We start from the raw sequence: 19,040 nt of genomic DNA, 5'->3' as shown, positions 1-19,040 counted from the left end.
GAATAAAAAAGAAGCATATTATCTAAATGGTGAGAGATTGCAGAGCTCTGAGATTCAGAGGGATCTGGGTGTCTGGTGCATGAATCGCAAAAGGCGAGAAGGTGGAAAGGTCGGACAAGTAGGCTTGCATTCACTGGAGTTTAGAAGAGTAAGAGGGGACTTGATTGAAACTTTTAAGATCCTGAGGGGTATTGACAGGGTGGATGTGGAGAGGATGTTTTTTCTTGTGGGAGAATCTAGAACTAGCGGTCACTGTTTAAAAATAAGGGGTTGTCATTTAAGACAGAGATGAGGAGAATTTTTTTCTCTCAGAGGGCCACAGGTCTTAGGAACTCCTTTCCTCAAATGGCAGTGGAAGCAGAGTCTTTGAATATTTTTAAGGCAAAGGTAGATAGACTCTTGATAAACAAGCGGATAAAAGGTTATCGGGTGGGGAGGTTACAACCAGATCAGTAATGATCTTATTAAATAGTGAAGCAGGCTTGAGGGGCTTTCTGCTCCTAATTCATATGTTCACATGCTCGTAGATTTGGAGTTTATGCTGCAAAGCAGGAAGAGAAGTTTTGTGCTGGCTACATGTTCAATAATTTTAATTTCCACCTCTAATGATACTTCATTAAAAACCTCTCTAAGCTGCATCATTATTAATTCTCGGATAGCATACAATCTGCACTGCGCTATATAAAACTAATCTGATACCACTTTCTGTTCTTCCTATCACCAAATTGATTAAGAAATGATTTTGGGTAGCTTCCTGTTCAAGTGCACCATGTGGCACTGTAGTGAGTCATACAGACCATGAAGGCCCTAACCGCCTCCTCTTCACCTTGGATGTCCAATCCCTCTACACCTCCATCCCCCACCAGGATGAGGTAAGGGCTCTCCCCTTCTTCCTTGAACAGAGGAAGGGCAGTCTATCACCAGAACTGGAGTCAGAGGCCCGAACAATCACCATCCACCACCACTCTCCTCCGCCTGGCTGAACTTGTTCTCTCACTGAACAATTTCTCCATAAACTTGTCTCACTTCCTCCAAATAAAAGGTGTGGCTATGGGTACGCGCATGGGTCCCAGTTATGCCTGTTTCTTTATGGGGTATGTGGAACATTCTTTGTTCCAGTCCTACTCAGGCCCCCTCCCACAACTCTTTTTTTTTGGTACATCGATGGCTGTTTTGGTGCCACTTCATGCTTTCATCTGGAACTGGAAAAACTTATCAATTTTGCTTCCAATTTCCATCCCTCTATCACCTTCACATGGTCCATCTCTGACACTTCCCTTCCTTGACCTCTCTGTCTCCAATTCTGGTGATAGACTGCCCAACAATATTCATTACAAGCCCACCGACTCCCACAGCTACCTCGTCTAAAGCTCCTCACACCCTGCTTCCTACAAGGACTACATCCTATTTGCTCAGTTCCTTCACCTCCATTGCATCTGTTCCGATGATGCCACTTTCCCAAACAGTGCTTCTGCCATGTCTTCCTTCTTCCTTAAGCAAGGTTACCCCCCAACTGTGGTTGACAGGTCCGACCCATCTCCCACGCCTCTGCCCTCACACCTTCCCACCCTCCCAGAATCATGATAGGGTCCCACCTGTCCTCACTTTTCACCCCACAAGCCTCCGCTTTCAAAGGATCATCCTTCACCATTTCCGCCAACTCCAGCATGCCGCCGCCACCACCACCAAACACATTTTCCCCTCACCCGACTGTCAGCATTCCGTAGGGACCACTCCCTCCAGGACATCCTGGTCCACTCCTCCATCACCCCGAACACCTCATCCCCTTCCCACAGCACCTTCCCATGCAATCGCAGAAGGTGCAACACCTCCTCCCTCCTCAACGTCCAAGGGCCCAAACACTCCTTTCAGGTGAAGCAGCACTTCACTTGTACCTCCTTCAATTTGGTCTGCTGTATCCGCTCCTTCCAATGTGGTCTCCTCTACATTGGGGAGACCAAACGCAGACTGGGTGACTGCTTTGTGGAACACCACCAGTCTGTCCGCAAGCATGACCCAGACCTTCCTGTCGCTTGCCATTTCAACGCGCCATCCAGCTCTCATGCCCACATGTCTATCTTTGGCCTGCTGCAATGTTCCAGTGAAGCCCAACGCAAACTGGAAGACCAGCACCTCATCCTCCGATTAGGCACTTTATAGCCTTCTGGACTTAACATTGGGCAGGATTTTACACGTCGGCGAGCGGGGGTGGGGCCCGCTTGCCGACGCATAAAATGACGCACGGTGACGTTGGGCGGAACTCCCGACGTCACCACGCCCTATTTAAATTTTCAGGTACATGTTAGGAAAATTTTATTTTTCTATTTTCATCTTTTTTACATTTACAGCCGAACTCCCTGAGGCTGCACTTAGCCTCAGGAAGATGAGTGCGCTCTTTTGTGCGCATGCGCCAAAGAGCGCACTCTCAATTTTGGGATTCCACCCCCCCGCCCGCACAGGGAGCACATAGCGCTTCCGTGCGGACATCACGCTAGGCGGGCCTTAATTGGCCTGCCCACGTAAAATGGTGCCGCGCCCCTGATTGGGGGTGCCGATCAGAAGCGCGCCTGTGCGTGCCCACCCTTCAACTTCGCCCTCGACGGGGGGGGGGGAAATCCTGCCCATTGAATTCAACACCTTCAGGCCACGAACTCTCTCCTCCATCCACATCCCCTTTTTTCAATCCCCTTTTTTCAACATTCATTTTTATTTTTTATCCACTTATTTTTATTTTTATTCATTTATCCGTGGTTTGATTCCCCTTTTTATCCCCCCTTTCTATCCCATTTTCTATCTTTTTTTCTCCCACCATCACCCCCTCCCCCGACCCCATTCCCTACAGGGCCATCTGTTATTTGTTCCATGTTGTTCTTTCACACAACGCTACCCTTGTTCTGCTATTATCATATTCTGCTTTCTTACCTTTCTGCCACTATCAGCACCTTTTTTAGCACTAACCACTAACATTAACACTCCTTTTGTCTTTTAGTTTATGACATCATTGTCAATCCCTCCTTTGTCCCCACCTATTGCTGGCCTTCTATCCAGCTCCACCTGCCCCACCCCACGTAAATAATATAAATTTCATCACATTTCCACTTCTCTTCAGCTCTGAAGAAGGGTCATACAGACTCAAAACGTTAATTCTGTTTCTCTCTCCACAGATGCTGCTAGACCTGCTGAGTTTTTCCAGCATTTTCTCATTTTTGTTTCAGATTTCCAGCATCTGCAGTATTTTGCTTTTAAGCTGCATTAGTTGTTGTCAGCTGTAGTATGATGAGGAAGCAGGTGTGGAGAAACTGCAACTGATCTCAGCACTAGACATCGGGAAGTAAAAATCTGTCAGAGTTCTCTCTTCTGACCACACTATCCAGTTACCCTGTTAAATGTTTACTTAGGAACTTAGTTGCCAAGACAAAACAAAAGTAATTCACACATGGAACAGCATTCCCTGCTGGGGATCCAACAAACCACCATAAACATATAATTAAAGAAAGAAAATGCAGGGAAAGCCACAAGAATTCTAATGCAAAAAAAAGACTTGCATTTATATGGTGCTTTTCATGACCATTGGACATCATAAAGCACTTTATGAAGCTAATTAAGTACTACAGAAGTGTAGTAACTGCTGTAATGTAGGAAACACAGCAGTTAATTTGCACTCAGCAATCTCCTACAAACAGCAATGAGATAACGACCAGATATTCTGTTTTTTGTGATGTTTATTGAGGGATAGTTATTGGCCAGGACACCAGGGATTACTCCCCTGCTCTTCTTCAAAACAGTCTCATGAGATCATTTACATCCACTCAAGCAGGCAGATAGCGCTTCAGTTTAATGTATTATCTGAAAGACGGCACCTCCAATGTTGCAGTAATCCCTCAGTACTACACTGGAGTGTCAGCCTTGATTTTTGTGCTCAAACCCTGGAGTGGGACTTGAGCCCAGGAGCTTGCGATTCAGAGATAAGCATGCTACCAACAGAGCCAAGACAGGAGCCTAAACATCAGGAAACTTGAGTCACAGTACAAAATTTTAGGAAAAATGCGAAGGCCGCCTGGGCTCTTCGCCTGCCTGCCAACCTTAACGTTGGACAGGCAGCCCTGACAAGTACTTTAATTAGCTCATTAATGGCCTTAACAGGCCTTTGACAGTTCGGCGGGCGCACAGCCGACTCCAGTGCGCGACCACCAAACTGAAGATCGGAATGACGTGCGGTGACGTCAGGACGCACGCCCAACGTCGCCACACATTATTTTACAGGTCCCCGCACGCCAAACAGAAGATTCTGTCAATGAGCTCGTTCACTATCTTTTAATTCTCTTGTTATTACTTAAAACTGTTGCTCCATCTTTGGGCTGTGAATAATGTAATTCAAAACAAAAATAAAAATACCTGGAAAAGCTCAGCAGGTCTGGCAGCATCTACGGAGAGGAACACAGTTAACGTTTTGAGTCAGTATGACTCTTCAACAGAACTAAGTAAAAATAGAAAAGAGGTGAAAACTATTACTTAGTTCTATTGAAGAGTCATATGGACTCGAAACGTTAACTGTATTCCTCTCCGCAGATGCTGCCAGACCTGCTGAGTTTTTCCAGGTATTTTTATTTTTGTTTTGGATTTCCAGCATCCGCAGTTTTTTGCTTTTATAATAACGTAATTCAGGTGGTCCCAACACAGAACCTCTACAATAAGCATTTGCTACCTAAATTATCACTTCCTAGGGGAAATTTACAACAGCAAAGTTCATTTATATTCACAAACTTTAATTTATGGAAGGTCTGCAAAAAACTCAAGTTCTTAATATGTTAGGTCAATTGCTGTAACCTTCATACCAACATAATACAAAGCCCAACTTTATTAGTTAGGACATTTATTCAATGTCTGTTGTTTCAGGTTCAAGGTGTGGAAGCTGCCTACTAAGTGGCGGGATATTTAATATCCATGTTTTATCCCTTACCTCATTATGCTGCATGTTTTCAAGCCTCTTTCCTAAACCTGCACCAAGGTTATTGTATCCCAATTAATGATAGCAATTCCAAATGTTGTTTCCAATTGCTGGGCTTGAAGCAGTATCTAGAGTTGCTGGGCACACTGTAACTATCCTATGAGCTACTTCTGCAGTATGAGCAACTGTGATGCATACACAGGACAGAAATAATATCATTTAATCGAGAATCCAGGCATTGGCATAGAATTTGATATATGTTAAGGAAATGATAGCCTCTAAATCATGTCAATGGTTGACATTCTGACACACATGCTCAGGTCCATCCTGCTATTGGTGTGGGCAATGTAACTGGTCCAGCCAACAAATATATGCTTGTACAACAACACTATATACTACTTATAAAGCTTGTATGAAAGAAGCATCAAAGAATAACAGCAGCACCAAAGCAGGGAGAGATCATTCATTCCAGTACCAAGCAGATCTTCCACTGGCTCAAATCAGAGCACAGGCTGGATGTCATAAACCACAAAAATTCCTTCAGTGGTTTATATATGAAAAAGAGTATAGTTCTCAGGGGAAAGATGGACAAGGCTTATTGAAAATGGGAAAATAAAAGCAGGAATATAAAGCAATTAGATTATGTCTAAATTTCCGGTCATAATTTGCAAGCAATTTTCCTGTTCAGTGAAGAAGTGGATTAGCTAAAGAAATAATCAGAATCAGCTTTCGGAATGGAATAATCATGTCTTGCAGCACCATGGGAACAGCTCAGTCCAAGAGTAGATCCAGCCGATTGCATAGAAATTTGTTTTACTGTCAAACTGATAGATTTAATTAAATTATAGAATGCTTGTCATATCTATTCAATAATTTTTTTGTCCATTATTACATATCATTAGACAATAGTTTTGTGATAAAAAGATGTTCTTTGCAAGCATGAGGGAAATCTGGAAGGTTTTATACATATCATGTGCAAATTTTTTTGTCACATCTAGCAGGATAGGATATTGGAATGCTAGTCTTTTTTACAACATTTCTAAACTTTGAGTGGGAAAAAAATAGAACTCTGCATTTTTCTATCAGTTACCAGCTGAACGTGGCCGCAGACATTGCTCCGAGATGTGGTAGGTGAAAGCATTGCTCCCCAGGTAAACAAGCCACAATCTCCTAATCATTATAGTGGTGCGTACTAATAGACTGCATGCACTGTAAATAACAAACTTTATAAACTTAACCTAACTGGAAGTATGTGGATTAACTCCACATATAATTGTCCTCTTGTCCATGCTTCCCAACATGTGCTAGCGTTCACTGGAATGCAATAGAAATAATCCCAGTTAGGAATCAGATTGACTAGAAGAAATGGCAATACATGTTGCCTACTGTCGTACCTCACTTCAAATCTTAATTTTGTAATAAACTTTCAAAGAAAAGCAAATAAATAGCATTTATCAGACTACCTGCTTTGGTTGTTTTCTTCTATTTGTATAAAGGATACATAATAATGAAACAAGGGGCACAACTTTACTCCCTTAAACAATGTTTGTGATCATGATTGAAATTAGATTCTTAGAGCACAGAAATAGTACATTCAGCTGATCAAATCCTACACTGTGTTCTTCTCCATGAGCTACCTGGCTTAATCCCATTTGCTCCCATACTCTTGAAATTCTTCTTTTACAAGTAATTATATAATTTACTTGGTAATTAGCTATAATCCACAAAGGATCATGAGGAGTCTGGACAGAGTAGAGAGGGAGAAACTATTCCTACCAATTAAAGGATCAAGAACAAGAGGGCACAGATTTAAAGTAATTGGCAAGCAATATGAGAAAAAACATTTTCACGCAGCAAGTGGTTAACGTCTGAAATGCACTGCCTGAGAATGTGGTACAAGCAGGTTCAATCAAAGTATTCTAAAGGGAATTAGACTGTTATTGAAAAGGAAGGATATGCAGGGTGACGGAGTGAAGGCAGGAGAATGGCACTAAATGAATTGCTCATTACAGAATGGCACTAAGTGAATCGCTTATTAGGAGAGCAAGTGCAGGCACAATGGGCCGATTGGCCAGATTCTGCACTGTAACAATTCTGTGATCCATTAGAGATAGACAGTTGGTTACAGTAGCTTGAGGGGCATCACTCCACATCAAGCATGGGGCAAGCCAAACAAGCAGGCCTCCACAAACAACCACAGCCAGTACTGGGTTTGAACCTATGCTGAAAATTGCCTAGGTATGTCCTGTACACAAAAAGCAGGATAAATCCAACCCCAGCCAATTACCACTCCATCAGTCTACTCTTGACCAGTAATGGAAGGGGTCATCAACAGTGCTATCACTTGCTTAGCAATAACCTGCTCACTGACGCCCAGTTTGGGTTCCGCTAGGGCCACTCAGCTTCTGACCTCATTACAGCCTTGGTTCAAACATGGATAAAAGAACTGAACTCCTGAGGTGAGAGTAACTGCCCTTGACATTAAGGCCACGTTTGACCGAGTGTGGCATCAAGGAGCCCTAGAAAAACTGAAGTCAACGGGAATCAGGGGGAAAACACTCTGCTGGTTGGAGTCATACCTAGCATGAAGGAAGATGGTTGTGGTTGTTGGAGGTCAATATCTCAGTTCCAGGACATCACTGCAGGATGTTCCTCAGGGTCGTGTCCTCAGCCCAACCATCTTCAGCTGCTTCATCAATGACCTTCCTTCCATCAAAAGGTCAGAAGTGGGGATGTTCGCTGATGATTGCACAATGCTCAGCACCATTCACAGACTGCTTCAGTATCTGAGCTCTGTGCCTTCAGGGAGCTTTCTGTGAACCCACCTGCATGCATGCGTTGACTTCTGTCCTTGCCCTCCTCCCCCCACAGACCTAGGCAGCGCTGAGCTTTGCAGCGCACAATTCATGCTGGCTGGCCATTAATCGGCTAGCCAGAGCGAAATCGCGGTCGGGGCCCGATCACAGGCAGCAGTCAGTTTTGCGGCCGCTCCAGGGGCCACCCGCCACATCCAGTTGACGAGGTAAAAACCCTGCCCCTGGACAATATCCAGACTTGGGCTGACAAGTGGCAAGTAACATTCGCGCCATGTAAGTGCCACGCAATGACCATCTCCAACATTCAATGGCATTACCATCACTGAATACTTCACTATCAACATCCTGGGAGTTACCATTGACCAGAAACTGAACTGGACTAGCCATATAAATACAGTGGCTACAAGAGCAGGTCAAAGGCGAGGAATCCTGCGAGGAGTAACTCAACTCCTGACTCCCCAAAACCTGTCCACCATCTACAAGGCACAAGTCAGGAATGTGGTGGAATAGTCCCCACTTGCTTGGATTAGTGCACCTCCCACAACACTCAAGAAGCTTGACACCATCCAGGACAAAGCAGCCCGCTTGATTGGCACCACATCCACAAACATTCACTCCCTCCACCACCGACGCACAGTAGCAGCAGTGTGCACCATCTACAAGATGCACTGTAGGAATTCACCAAGGCTCCTTCAACAGCACCTTCCAAACCCACGACCACTACCATCTAGAAGGACGATGACATCAGATAGATGGGAACACCACCACCTGGAAGTTCCCCTCCAAGTCACTCACTGTCCTGATTTGGAAATATATTGCCGTTCCTTCACTGTCGCTGGGTCAAAATCCTGGAACTCCCTTCCTAACAGCACTGTGGGTGTACCTACACCACATGGACTGCAGCGGTTCAAGAAGGCAGCTCACCAAGGGCAACTAGAGATGGACAATTAATGCTGGCCCAGCCAGCTAACCCCATATCCCATGAATAAATTTAAAAAACAGAAAAATACTGCGACAGAGGAAATCAGAAATAAAAACAGGAATTGTTCAGCAAGTGAGGTACCATCTGCGGAGGGAAAACATTCACATTAACTGATTTAGCAATCCAGCAAAAATGGAGAGCTCTATTTACATCAGTGGCAGTTCAGACAAACGAACTTAATAGATATGTCCAAGTCAAATGGCAGCAGTGTTTATGGACATATAAACATATGAAAATACAATTCTTAGTTTGCTTATTCTCTAAAGAGATGGAGAATGATGAGAGGAAACCAGCTGTCAAGCATAGTGAAAACAGCGATCCATTGTTAAAGGAGCAGATGAGAGGCTGCAAATTAACACTGCCATAGTTTTGGTAAGGACCGATGGCGCTAGATTTGGGGAGCAGAGATTAGAAATTCCCATTCTGATTAGGAAAACCATTCTTACAAACCTGATATATCCAATAGTGAAGCTAATAAGCAGTCAGCCATGGTTCAGTTGGTAGCAGGCTCACCTCTAAACCACAAAGTTCGGGTTCAAATCCCACTCCATGGATTGAGCACAAAAGTCAAGGCAGACACTCCAGTGCAATACTGAGGAGTGCTGCTGCCTGAGGTGCTGGCTTTCAGATGATGTGTTAAGCAGAGTCTCCAGCTGCTTGAGTGGATATAGAAGGTCCCATGGCATTATTTTGAAGAAGAGAGTCATCCTCAGGGACCTGGCAATATTTATCCCTCAATCAACATCTCAAAAAGCAGATTACTTGTCGTTATCACATTGCTGTTTGTGGGAGTTTGCTGTGTGCAAATTGGCTACCGCATTTCCTGCATAACAACAGTGACTACTTCACTGTACTTCATTACTAAAATGTACTTCATTGGTCATAAATCATTTTAGATGTCTGGTAGTCATGAAAAGCATGATATAAATACAAGTCTTTCTTTCACTTCTTTTACAAACAAACTGGTAAAATTCTAAACTGGTAAAAAAAAGTCTCCTTTTTTCACAAAAAAGTGTAATTCACAATTTCCAAAGTGATAGAGGTTAACTTTTCATGTCCATAATTGTTACATTAGAATAAGAATTAAGAAATGCAATGGCTAGATTTCACATGATCACAGCCTAGATACCTAAGTGCTGCGACTAAGCCAAGTAACCACTTGGTAACCCAGTCAGAGGGTCATCAGTTCAAACCCCAGCCTTACCCTTAACCTGGGGCAGTGCTGCACTGTCTAACATGCAATCATCATCATGAAACATGAAACCAAAGTGTTGTCTGTTTATTGGGTTGGCGTTAGAGCTCCCATACCATATTTCAAGGAAGTCAGGAGAGTTCTCTTGATGCTCTGGCTAAAATTTATCCCTCACCAATATCACCAAAACAATTTAGCTGGTCAGGTTTGTAGTACATTGCTTTGCATAAATCGGTTGTCTCACTTTTCTACAGTAATAGTGGCTACAGTTTGAAACTAATTTACTTACTGTCAAGTGCTTTGAGAAGATGTGAAAAATGTAAAAAAAAATGTTCTTTTTAACTTCAAACATTAGCAGAACAGCTGATCCAAATCAATAGTGTGCACAAGTAATGTATAACCAACAAAAAATAGTGGAGGAAGAAATATACAATTTATTATATCAACCACAAGATGTTATTTCTGTGCTCTAATGTCACTTAGAAACACAGGACATTTACAGAAGGGAAATCATTCAGCCCACTGTGTTTGTACTAGCCAAAAGAGTTACCCAGCCTAATCCTACTTCCTAACTCTTGACCATATCCTCTTGATTATAGTACAAGTTCACATTCAAGTATTTTTACATGCCATGAGGATTTCTGCCTCTACCAGCCTTTCAGGCAGAGAGTTCCAGACCCCCACCACCCTCGAGGTGAAAAGATTTCTCCTCAACTTCCCTCTAATCCTTCTACCAATTTACTTTAAATCCTTGTTCCCGAGCTACTGACCTCTCTGATTACAACTATTAGGGACCTTTCTACCCACTTTGTCGAGGCTCCTCATTGTCAACACCTCCATTAACTCTCCTCTCAGCCTCCTTCTTGTACCACTGCTGGTGATGGTGTATGTACGCCCGCAGTCCTGTTAGGGAGGGAGTTCCAGGATTTTGACCAAGCGACAGTGAAAGAACGGTGATATAGTTCCAAGTTAGGATGGTGTGTGACTCAATGGGAGTTTGTAGGCTGTGGTGTTCCCATGCATCTGCTACCCTCTTCTTCTCAGTGGTAGAGGTTGCAGGTTTGGAAGATGCTATCAAAGGAGTCTCAGCAAGTTGCTGCAGTGCAACTTGTAGATGGTACACACTGATGCTACTGTGTGCTGATGGTAGGGGGAGTGAATAATTAATGTGTTGGATGAGGTGCAAATCAAGCAGGCTGCTTTGTCCTGGATAGTGTCGAGCTTGATTGTTGCTGGAGCCGCACTTATCCTCCCTGCACTGTTCATAAAGAAAAGTATCCGATGTGTCTTCTAAACCACCTTACCTACTAGTTCTGTTATGTTCATGAATTCATGGGACAGGCACTCCAAAGCCTCTGCTCTTCTACACTTCTTAGCATCCTCCCATTTATTGTGCATTCCTTTGCCTTGTTTGCCCTCCTCAAAGGAAATGCTTCACACTTCTCCTGATTGAATTCCATTTGCCACTTTTCTGCCCACCAGATCAGTCCATTGATGCCATTTTATGGTCTACAGCTTTCTTCCTCACTATCAACCACACAGCCAACTTTTGTATTATCTGAAAATTTACAAACATATGAATTAGGAGCAGGAATAGGCCACTTGTCACCTCAAGACTGATCTGCCATTCAATAAAATCATGGTTGATCTGATTGTAACCTCAACTCCACATTACATTCCTGCCTACCCCCAAAATCCTTTTACCCCCTTGCTTATCAAGAATCTATCCAACTCTGCCTTAATAATATTTAAAAACTCTGCTTCCACCACCTTCTGAGGAAGGGAGTTCCAAAAACTCACAACCCTCTGAGAGAAAAAATTTCTCCTCTCCATCCTAAATGGGCAACCTCTTATTTTTAAACAGTGGCCCCGAGTACTAGATTCTCCCACAAGAGGAAACATCTTCTCCACATCGACCCTGTCAAGACACCTCAGGATCTTATATGTTTCAATCAAATCGCCTCTTATGCTTTTAAACTCCAGCGGATACAAGCCTAGTCTGCCCAAACTTTCCTCATAAATCAACTGCCCAATCCAGGTATTAGTTTAGTAAATCTCTTCTGAACTGCTTCCAATGCATTTACATCCTTCCTTACCTACCTTTGTATCATCAACAAATTTAGCAACCATACCTTCAGTCCCTTCATCCAAGTCATTTGTATAAATTGTAATAAGTTACAGCCCTCGCACTGGTCCCTAAAGCACACAGCTCGTTACATCCTGCCAACCAGAAAAAGACCCATTTATGTCTACCCTCTGTTTTCTGTTAGCTAACCAATCTTCTATCCATGCCAATATGTTACCCCCTACACCATGAGCTTTTATCTTCTGAGGTAACTTTTGATGTGGCACCTTACCAAATGCCTTCTGGAGATCTAACATCCACAGGTTCCCTTTTATCCACAGCATTTGTTACTTATACAAAGAAGCACTCCAATAAATTGGTTAAACATGAGCTCTTTTTCACAAAAGCATGCTGACTCTGATCACTCTGAATTTTTCCAAGTGCCTTGCTATAACATCTTTAATATTAGCTTCTAGCATTTTCCCTATGACAGATATTAAGCTAAATGGCCTGTAGATTCCTACTCGTTGTTTCCCTCCCTTTTTGAATAAAGGAGTTACATTTGCTATTTTTCAATCTAATGGAACCTTCCCTGAATCTAGGGAATTTTGGAAAATTAAAACCAACGCATCAACTATCTCAGCAGCCACTTATTCTAATACCTTAGGATGATGCCCATCAGGACCTGGGGACTTGTCAGCCTGCAGGTCAAACAATTTTCTCAGTACTAGTCCCCTGATGAGTGTACTTTTCCCAAGTTCCTCCCTTTCTTCCATTTCCCGATTTATACCTATTTCTGGGAAGTTACTTGTATCCTCTATAGAGAAGACCGGTGCAAAATACTGGTTCAATTCATTTGGCATCTCCTTATTTTACAATATTAATTCCCCAGACTCACTTTCTATAGGACCAACACTCACTTTTCTTTTTTAAATATCTATAGAAACTCTTACTATCTGTATTTATATTACAAGCTAGCTTTCTCTCATACCCTAATTTTTCCTTCCTTATCAATTTGTTGGTCATTCCTTACTGTTTTTTATATTCTGTCCAATCTTCTGACCTGCCACCTGTCTTTGCACAATTATATGCCTTTTCTCTAAGCTTGGTACTATCTTTAACTTTTTTAGTTAATGACAATGGTGGGTCCTCCCCTCGGAATTTTTCTTTCTCATTGGAATGTATCAATTCTGTGCATTCTGAAATATCCCCTTAAATATCTGCCACTGCATCTCTATTCATCTATCCCTTAACCTCATTTGCCAGTTCACTTTCGCTAGCTTTGCATTTATGCCCTCATAATTGCCCTTATTTATGTTTAAAATAATAGTCTTGGACCCACTCTTCTCTCCCTCAAGCTGAATGTAAAATTCAAGCTTATTATGATTGCTGCTAGCTAGGGGCACCTTCATAATGAGGTCATTCATTAATTAATTAATACCAGATCTAGTATAGCTTGCTCTCTGGTTGGTACCAGAACGTGCTGTTCTAAGAAACTATCCTGACAACATTCTATGAAATCCTCTTCGAGGTTACCTTTGCCCACCTGATCTTCCCAGTCTATATGTAGGTTATAATCCCCAATGATTATCGCCATACCTTTCTGACAAGCCCCCTCTTATTTCTTCCTTTATATCCCATCCCACCATTCCTTCAAGTGACTTCTTGCCTTTATCATTTCTCATCTCACCCAAAGTGCTTCTATATCCTCGTTTCCTGAACTTAGGTCATCTCTCTCTAATGTGCTAATGCCATCATTATTTAACGGAACCACCCCTCCCCCTACTATTTAGTTTAAAACCCTCGCTACTTCCCTAATTATGCAGCTCGCTAGAACACTGGTCCCAGCATGGTTCAGGAGTAGACCGTCCCAATGGTACAGCCCCCACCTTCCACAGTACTGGTGCCAATGCCCCACGAACCAGAACCTGCCCCACAACCAGTCTTTGAGCCGTGTATTCAGCTCTCTAATTTTATGTACCCTATGCCAATTTGCACATGGCTCAAGTAATAATCCATAGATTATTAGCTTTGAGGTTCAGCTTTTTAACTTAATGCCTAACTCCTCATACTCTCTATGCAGAACCTCTTTCCTAGTTCTATCTGTGTCATTAGTACCTACATGGACTAAGGCAACTAGCTCCTCCCCCTCCTACTCTAAGTTGCTCTCCAGCCCTGAGCAGATGTCCCAAACCCTGGCACCTGGCATCCCCTTCTGGACACTCACTCTTTGCTGCAGAGAACAGTGTCAATCACCCTTACTGCACTGTCCCCTACTACCACTACATTCCTTTTTGCTCCCCCCACTTGAATGGCTTCATGCACCAAAGTGCCATGGTCAGTTTGCTCATCCAGCTGGCAGCCCCAACTCTCATCCAAACAAGCTGAGAGAACCTCAAACCTGTTCGACAATTGTAAAGGCTGAGGCTCCTGTCCTCTGGGTCCCCATACCTGCCTCACTCGCAGTCACACTCTCCGGTCCCTGACCAAATCAGAAGACCCTATCCTGAGCTGTGTGACTGCCTCCTGGTACAAAGCATCCAGGTAACTTTCCCTCTCTCTGATGTGTCACAGTGTCTGCAGCTCAGCCTCCAGCTCAATGCCCCTGAGCTGAAGCTCCTTGAGCCACAAACACTTACTGAAGACGTGATTGACCTGGATCACACTGGCACCTGTCCTGTTATCCTTAACGCGTTTTAATTAATTACTTCATTATATTAGTCACTTATTTCTTTTCCTTTTTTATACATTTTATTAACTTTATCACCAGTTTAAACATTTGGACTGGAATAGACCTTAACCACTTACCAGATATTCACCAAACAGCTAGCTTCTTTCCCTGTATTAGAGTAAGAACCAATTCCTACAGGATGAAAAGGGTAGAAAAAGCAAAAGAAAAGGAACACCTCCCTCCCCTCCTGACCAAACTCCCCCACTCACCAACTCCCAAGTATGCACTCAGTTGAAAAGCTGCATTCGTTTGCCCTTATCTTGCCCCTACATTTAAGTCTAAATCATTGATACATAACATAAAAAGCAAAGGATGTAGTAATGAGTCCTCTGCAAACAACCTTCCAGTAACAAAAGCACCCAATCATTACCCTCTGCTTCCTGTTATTAAGCCGATCTTGGATCCAATTTGCCACTTTTCCTATGATGTCATGACCGATAATGCCATGTGTGAATTTATCAAAAGTCTTGCTAAAATCCATGTAGACTACATCAGATACACTTCCTTCATCAACCTTCTTTGTTATCTCCTCAAAAATAGAAGTTAATCAGACACAACATTTCCTAACAAATCCATGCTGACTGCCCTTGATTGATCAGTAAATGGCTAAACAAGGCCAGATCATGACATTGGCTCACCTACCCACTGGTGCTCCAGTTTCTTCTTAAACTAGGAGCACATCTTCACATGTGGCAGCAGGCATCCAAAATACAGTACGCACATGAATATGCACACACAGTGACACCCCAAATTCTAGAGGAACTGAGCACAGCTAATCGGGCTGTACACATTTCAAGTTCCTCAGTAAGGTGAGTTGCACAATTAGTGGTCAGGGTTCACTGGACTCTCATCAGTAAGTGAATAAGTATGGAATAGGGGAGGCAGTGGCATAGTGGTATTGTCACTGGACTGGTATTCCAGAGACTCAGGGTAATGTTCTGGGTTCGAATCCCACCATGACAGATGGTGAAATTTGAATTCAATTAAAAAATCTTGAATTAAGTCTGATGGTGACCACAAAACCATTGCCGATTTTGGTAAGCACCCATCTCGTTCACTAATGTCCGTTAGGGAAGGAAATCTGCTGGCCTACATGTGACTCCAGACCCACAATAATGTGGTTGACTCTTAAATGCCCTCTGAACAAGGGCAATTAGGGATGGGCAATAAATGCTGGCTTAACCAGCGACACATACATCCCAGGAACAAATGAAAAAAAGCCATGATTCACATTGATTTGTAGAGTATTGTACTGGCTCCAGTTTAAGGCTATTGAATTTACTGGAGTTCAATAGAGAAAAACAGAGGTTTTTGTTTCAGATTTCCAGCATCCGCAATATTTTGCTTTTATCGCCTACAGATAGAGTTTTATTCCTGGTCATTAAAATATCCACAGACAAAACTTGTCTCATCTGTTATCCCTTTTATTTTTTTTAAGTCCTAATAATGGCTTTATTTAATTTGAAATATTATTCATTCATTTACAATGGAATGCTGGGTAGAGTTCAGACATTATATCCAATCAGGCTTCTTTGGCCAATGACCTCGCCAATGTAAAACCACATTATAATTTCCGTGGCCACAAGCATGTTCCTCAGGGCATACTTTACAGTTTTTTGTTCGTAACTCCTGGCCTTAAATGATGCCACAAGACCCTCGAAGCTTTCAACAGCCACTGGGATTTCTCCAGGAGTTTGAGCATATTTCCAGAAGGTAGCCAGGCGTGGTTTAGAGTAATTAGCAGCAGCCAGGGCGAGCTTGGGACCACCAGTCACCACTTTCTGCACCAACCACCGCGCCACCTCCACCATCTTCACAATGTCACCTCTGGGAAAGACCCCGAGTCTATACTTAGATTGTTAACTAATAATTAGCAATTGAACTCCTATAACTGTTTCCTTCCCCAACAGTGGAGCAGCCAAATCTAATTGTGAAATTGTTATTCTGTACTAAGAGTTTCATACCAAATTCAGCTCGAGCTCCAAGTCTGAGTAGAATATTTTGTCATGTACTAGTGATCCCTATCCTGCACCCTCTATCACTATCAATATTACAGCTGTGCTTCAATTTCCTTTTCAATCAGCTTTCTATCCTCCAATCAAACTGGTAAATCCCAAAGTCCCAAAATTGTAGCCATGAAGAGGTTAATGGTTGAATTGGAAAAACAGAATATTCAATCGCTAAAGCATTGTACCTGAGTGCAATTAACTTGATGAACACTGGCACGAAGCCCAAATGACGTAGGCAGGATAAGTGACTCACTGTGATTTTCTTCATATCTAGCTGACGGAGCTGCAGCATATGTCGGAGAATCGTATGCTTGTACCATGACTCCTGAGCTATGGGATTGCCATCCAGGGTGACCTCCGAGAGTGATAAAGAGTCTGCCAGACAAGCAATGTCCTCAAATCTGCATTTAAAAAAAATACTCAATTAGGAAGATCCCATTTCAGGTGAGGTTTAAGTCAATGAAAGGAGCAATGAATTTCTATGAAATCGGAATGCATTAAACACTTACAATTTTCTCTAAAGATTAGAAAAAAATACTGTCTACAACTCTGACTATCAAGGAAGAGCAGAATTTCTCTACCATTGCATACCTGTATGCAAGTGGCAGTCATTCCAGTTTTTTGACAGGTAATGTCCCAAACACCACCATCACCATCCCTGGATATGTCCTGTCGACAGGCAGGACAGACCCAGCGGAAGTGACGGCACAGTGGTAGACAGTCGAGAGGGAGTTGCCCTGGGAGTCCTCAACATCGACTCTGGACCCCATGAAATCTCATAGCATCAGGACAAACATGTGAAAGGAAAGCTCCTGCTGATTACCACGTACCGCCCTCCCTCAGCTGATGAATCCTCCATGTTGAACACTACTTGGAGGAAGCACTGAGGGTGGCAAGGGCGCAGAATGTACTCTGGATGCGGGACTTCAATGTCCATTACCAGCAGTGGCTCAGTAGCACCACTACTGACCAAGCTGGCTGAGTCCTAAATGACATAGCTGCTAGACTGGGTCTGCGGCAGGTGGTGAAGGAACCAACAAGACGGAAAAACATACTTGACCTCATCCTCACCAACCTGCCTGCTGCAGATGCATTTGTCCATGACAGTATCGGTAGGAGCGGCCACAGCACAGTCGTTGTGGAGACGAAGTCCTGCCTTCACAATGAGGATACCCTCCATCGTGTTGTGTGGCACTACCACCATGCTAAATGGGATAGATTTCGAACAGATCTAGCAACTCAAGATTGGACCCCCATGAGGTGCTGTGGGACATCAGCAACAGCAGAATTATACTCGAACACAATTTGTTACATGAAGGCCTGGCATATCCACCACTCTACCATTACCATCAAGCCAGGATATCAACCCTGGTTCAATGAAGAGTTCAGGAGGGCAAGCCAGGAGCAGCTCCAGGCATACCTAAAAATGAGGTGTCAACCGGGTGAAGCTATAACACAGGACTACTTGCATGCCAAATAACATAAGCAGCAAACGATAGACAGAACTTAGTGATCCCACAACCAACGGATCAGATCGAAGCTCTGTAGTCCTGCCGCATCCCATCATGAATGCTGGTGAACAATTAAACAACTCACTGAAGGAAGAAGTTCCACAAACAGCCCCATCCTCAATGATGGGGAAGCCCAGCACATCAGTGCAAGAGATAAGGCTGAAGCATTTGCTACAATCTTCAGCCAGAAGTGCTGAGTGGATGATCCATCTCGGCCTCCTCCAGCAGTTCCCAGCATCACAGGTGCCAGTCTTCAGCCAATTCGATTCACTCTATGTGATACCAAAAAACGGCCAAAGGCACCGGTTAGTGCAAAGGCTATAGGCCCTGACAATATTCCGGCAATAGTATTGAAGACTAGTGCTCCAGAACTTGCTGCGCCCCTAGCCAAGCTGTTCCAGTACAGCCACAACACTGGCATCAGCCCAGCTATATGGAAAATTGACCAGGTATGTCCTGTACACAAAATGCAGGACAAATCCAACCAGCCCAATTACCGCCCCATCTGTCTACTCTCAACCATCAATAAAGTAACGGAAGGGGTCATCAACAATGCTATCAAGTGGCACTTGCTTAGCAATAACCTGCTCACTGGTGCCCAGTTTGGGTTCCGCCAGGGCCACTCAGCTCCTGACCTCATTACAACCCTGGTTCAAACATGGACAAAAGAGCTGAACTCCCAAGGTGAGGTGAGAGTGACTGCCCTTGATATCAAGGCCGCATTTGACCAAGTGTGGCATCAAGGAGCCCTAGCAAAACTGGAGTCAATGGGAATCAGGGGAAAAC

General features: G+C 43.4%; 1 protein-coding gene across 2 annotated transcripts in view; it reads right to left on the bottom strand.

Moving 5' to 3' along the window:
• Nucleotides 1-19,040, bottom strand: part of lrrc49 (leucine rich repeat containing 49) — a 232,231-nt gene that overhangs the window by 114,322 nt on the left and 98,869 nt on the right. For both annotated transcript variants that reach the window (XM_078532455.1, XM_078532456.1), the window contains one exon: nucleotides 16,997-17,144. In XM_078532455.1, coding sequence (XP_078388581.1) covers nucleotides 16,997-17,144 — 148 coding nt within the window. The remainder of the gene's footprint in view (nucleotides 1-16,996; nucleotides 17,145-19,040) is intronic.

The sequence above is a fragment of the Cetorhinus maximus genome, chromosome 30 (assembly GCF_964194155.1).
Source record: "Cetorhinus maximus chromosome 30, sCetMax3.hap1.1, whole genome shotgun sequence".
Lineage (NCBI taxonomy): Eukaryota > Metazoa > Chordata > Chondrichthyes > Lamniformes > Cetorhinidae > Cetorhinus > Cetorhinus maximus.
This window is presented reverse-complemented; position numbering and strand designations above follow the sequence as displayed.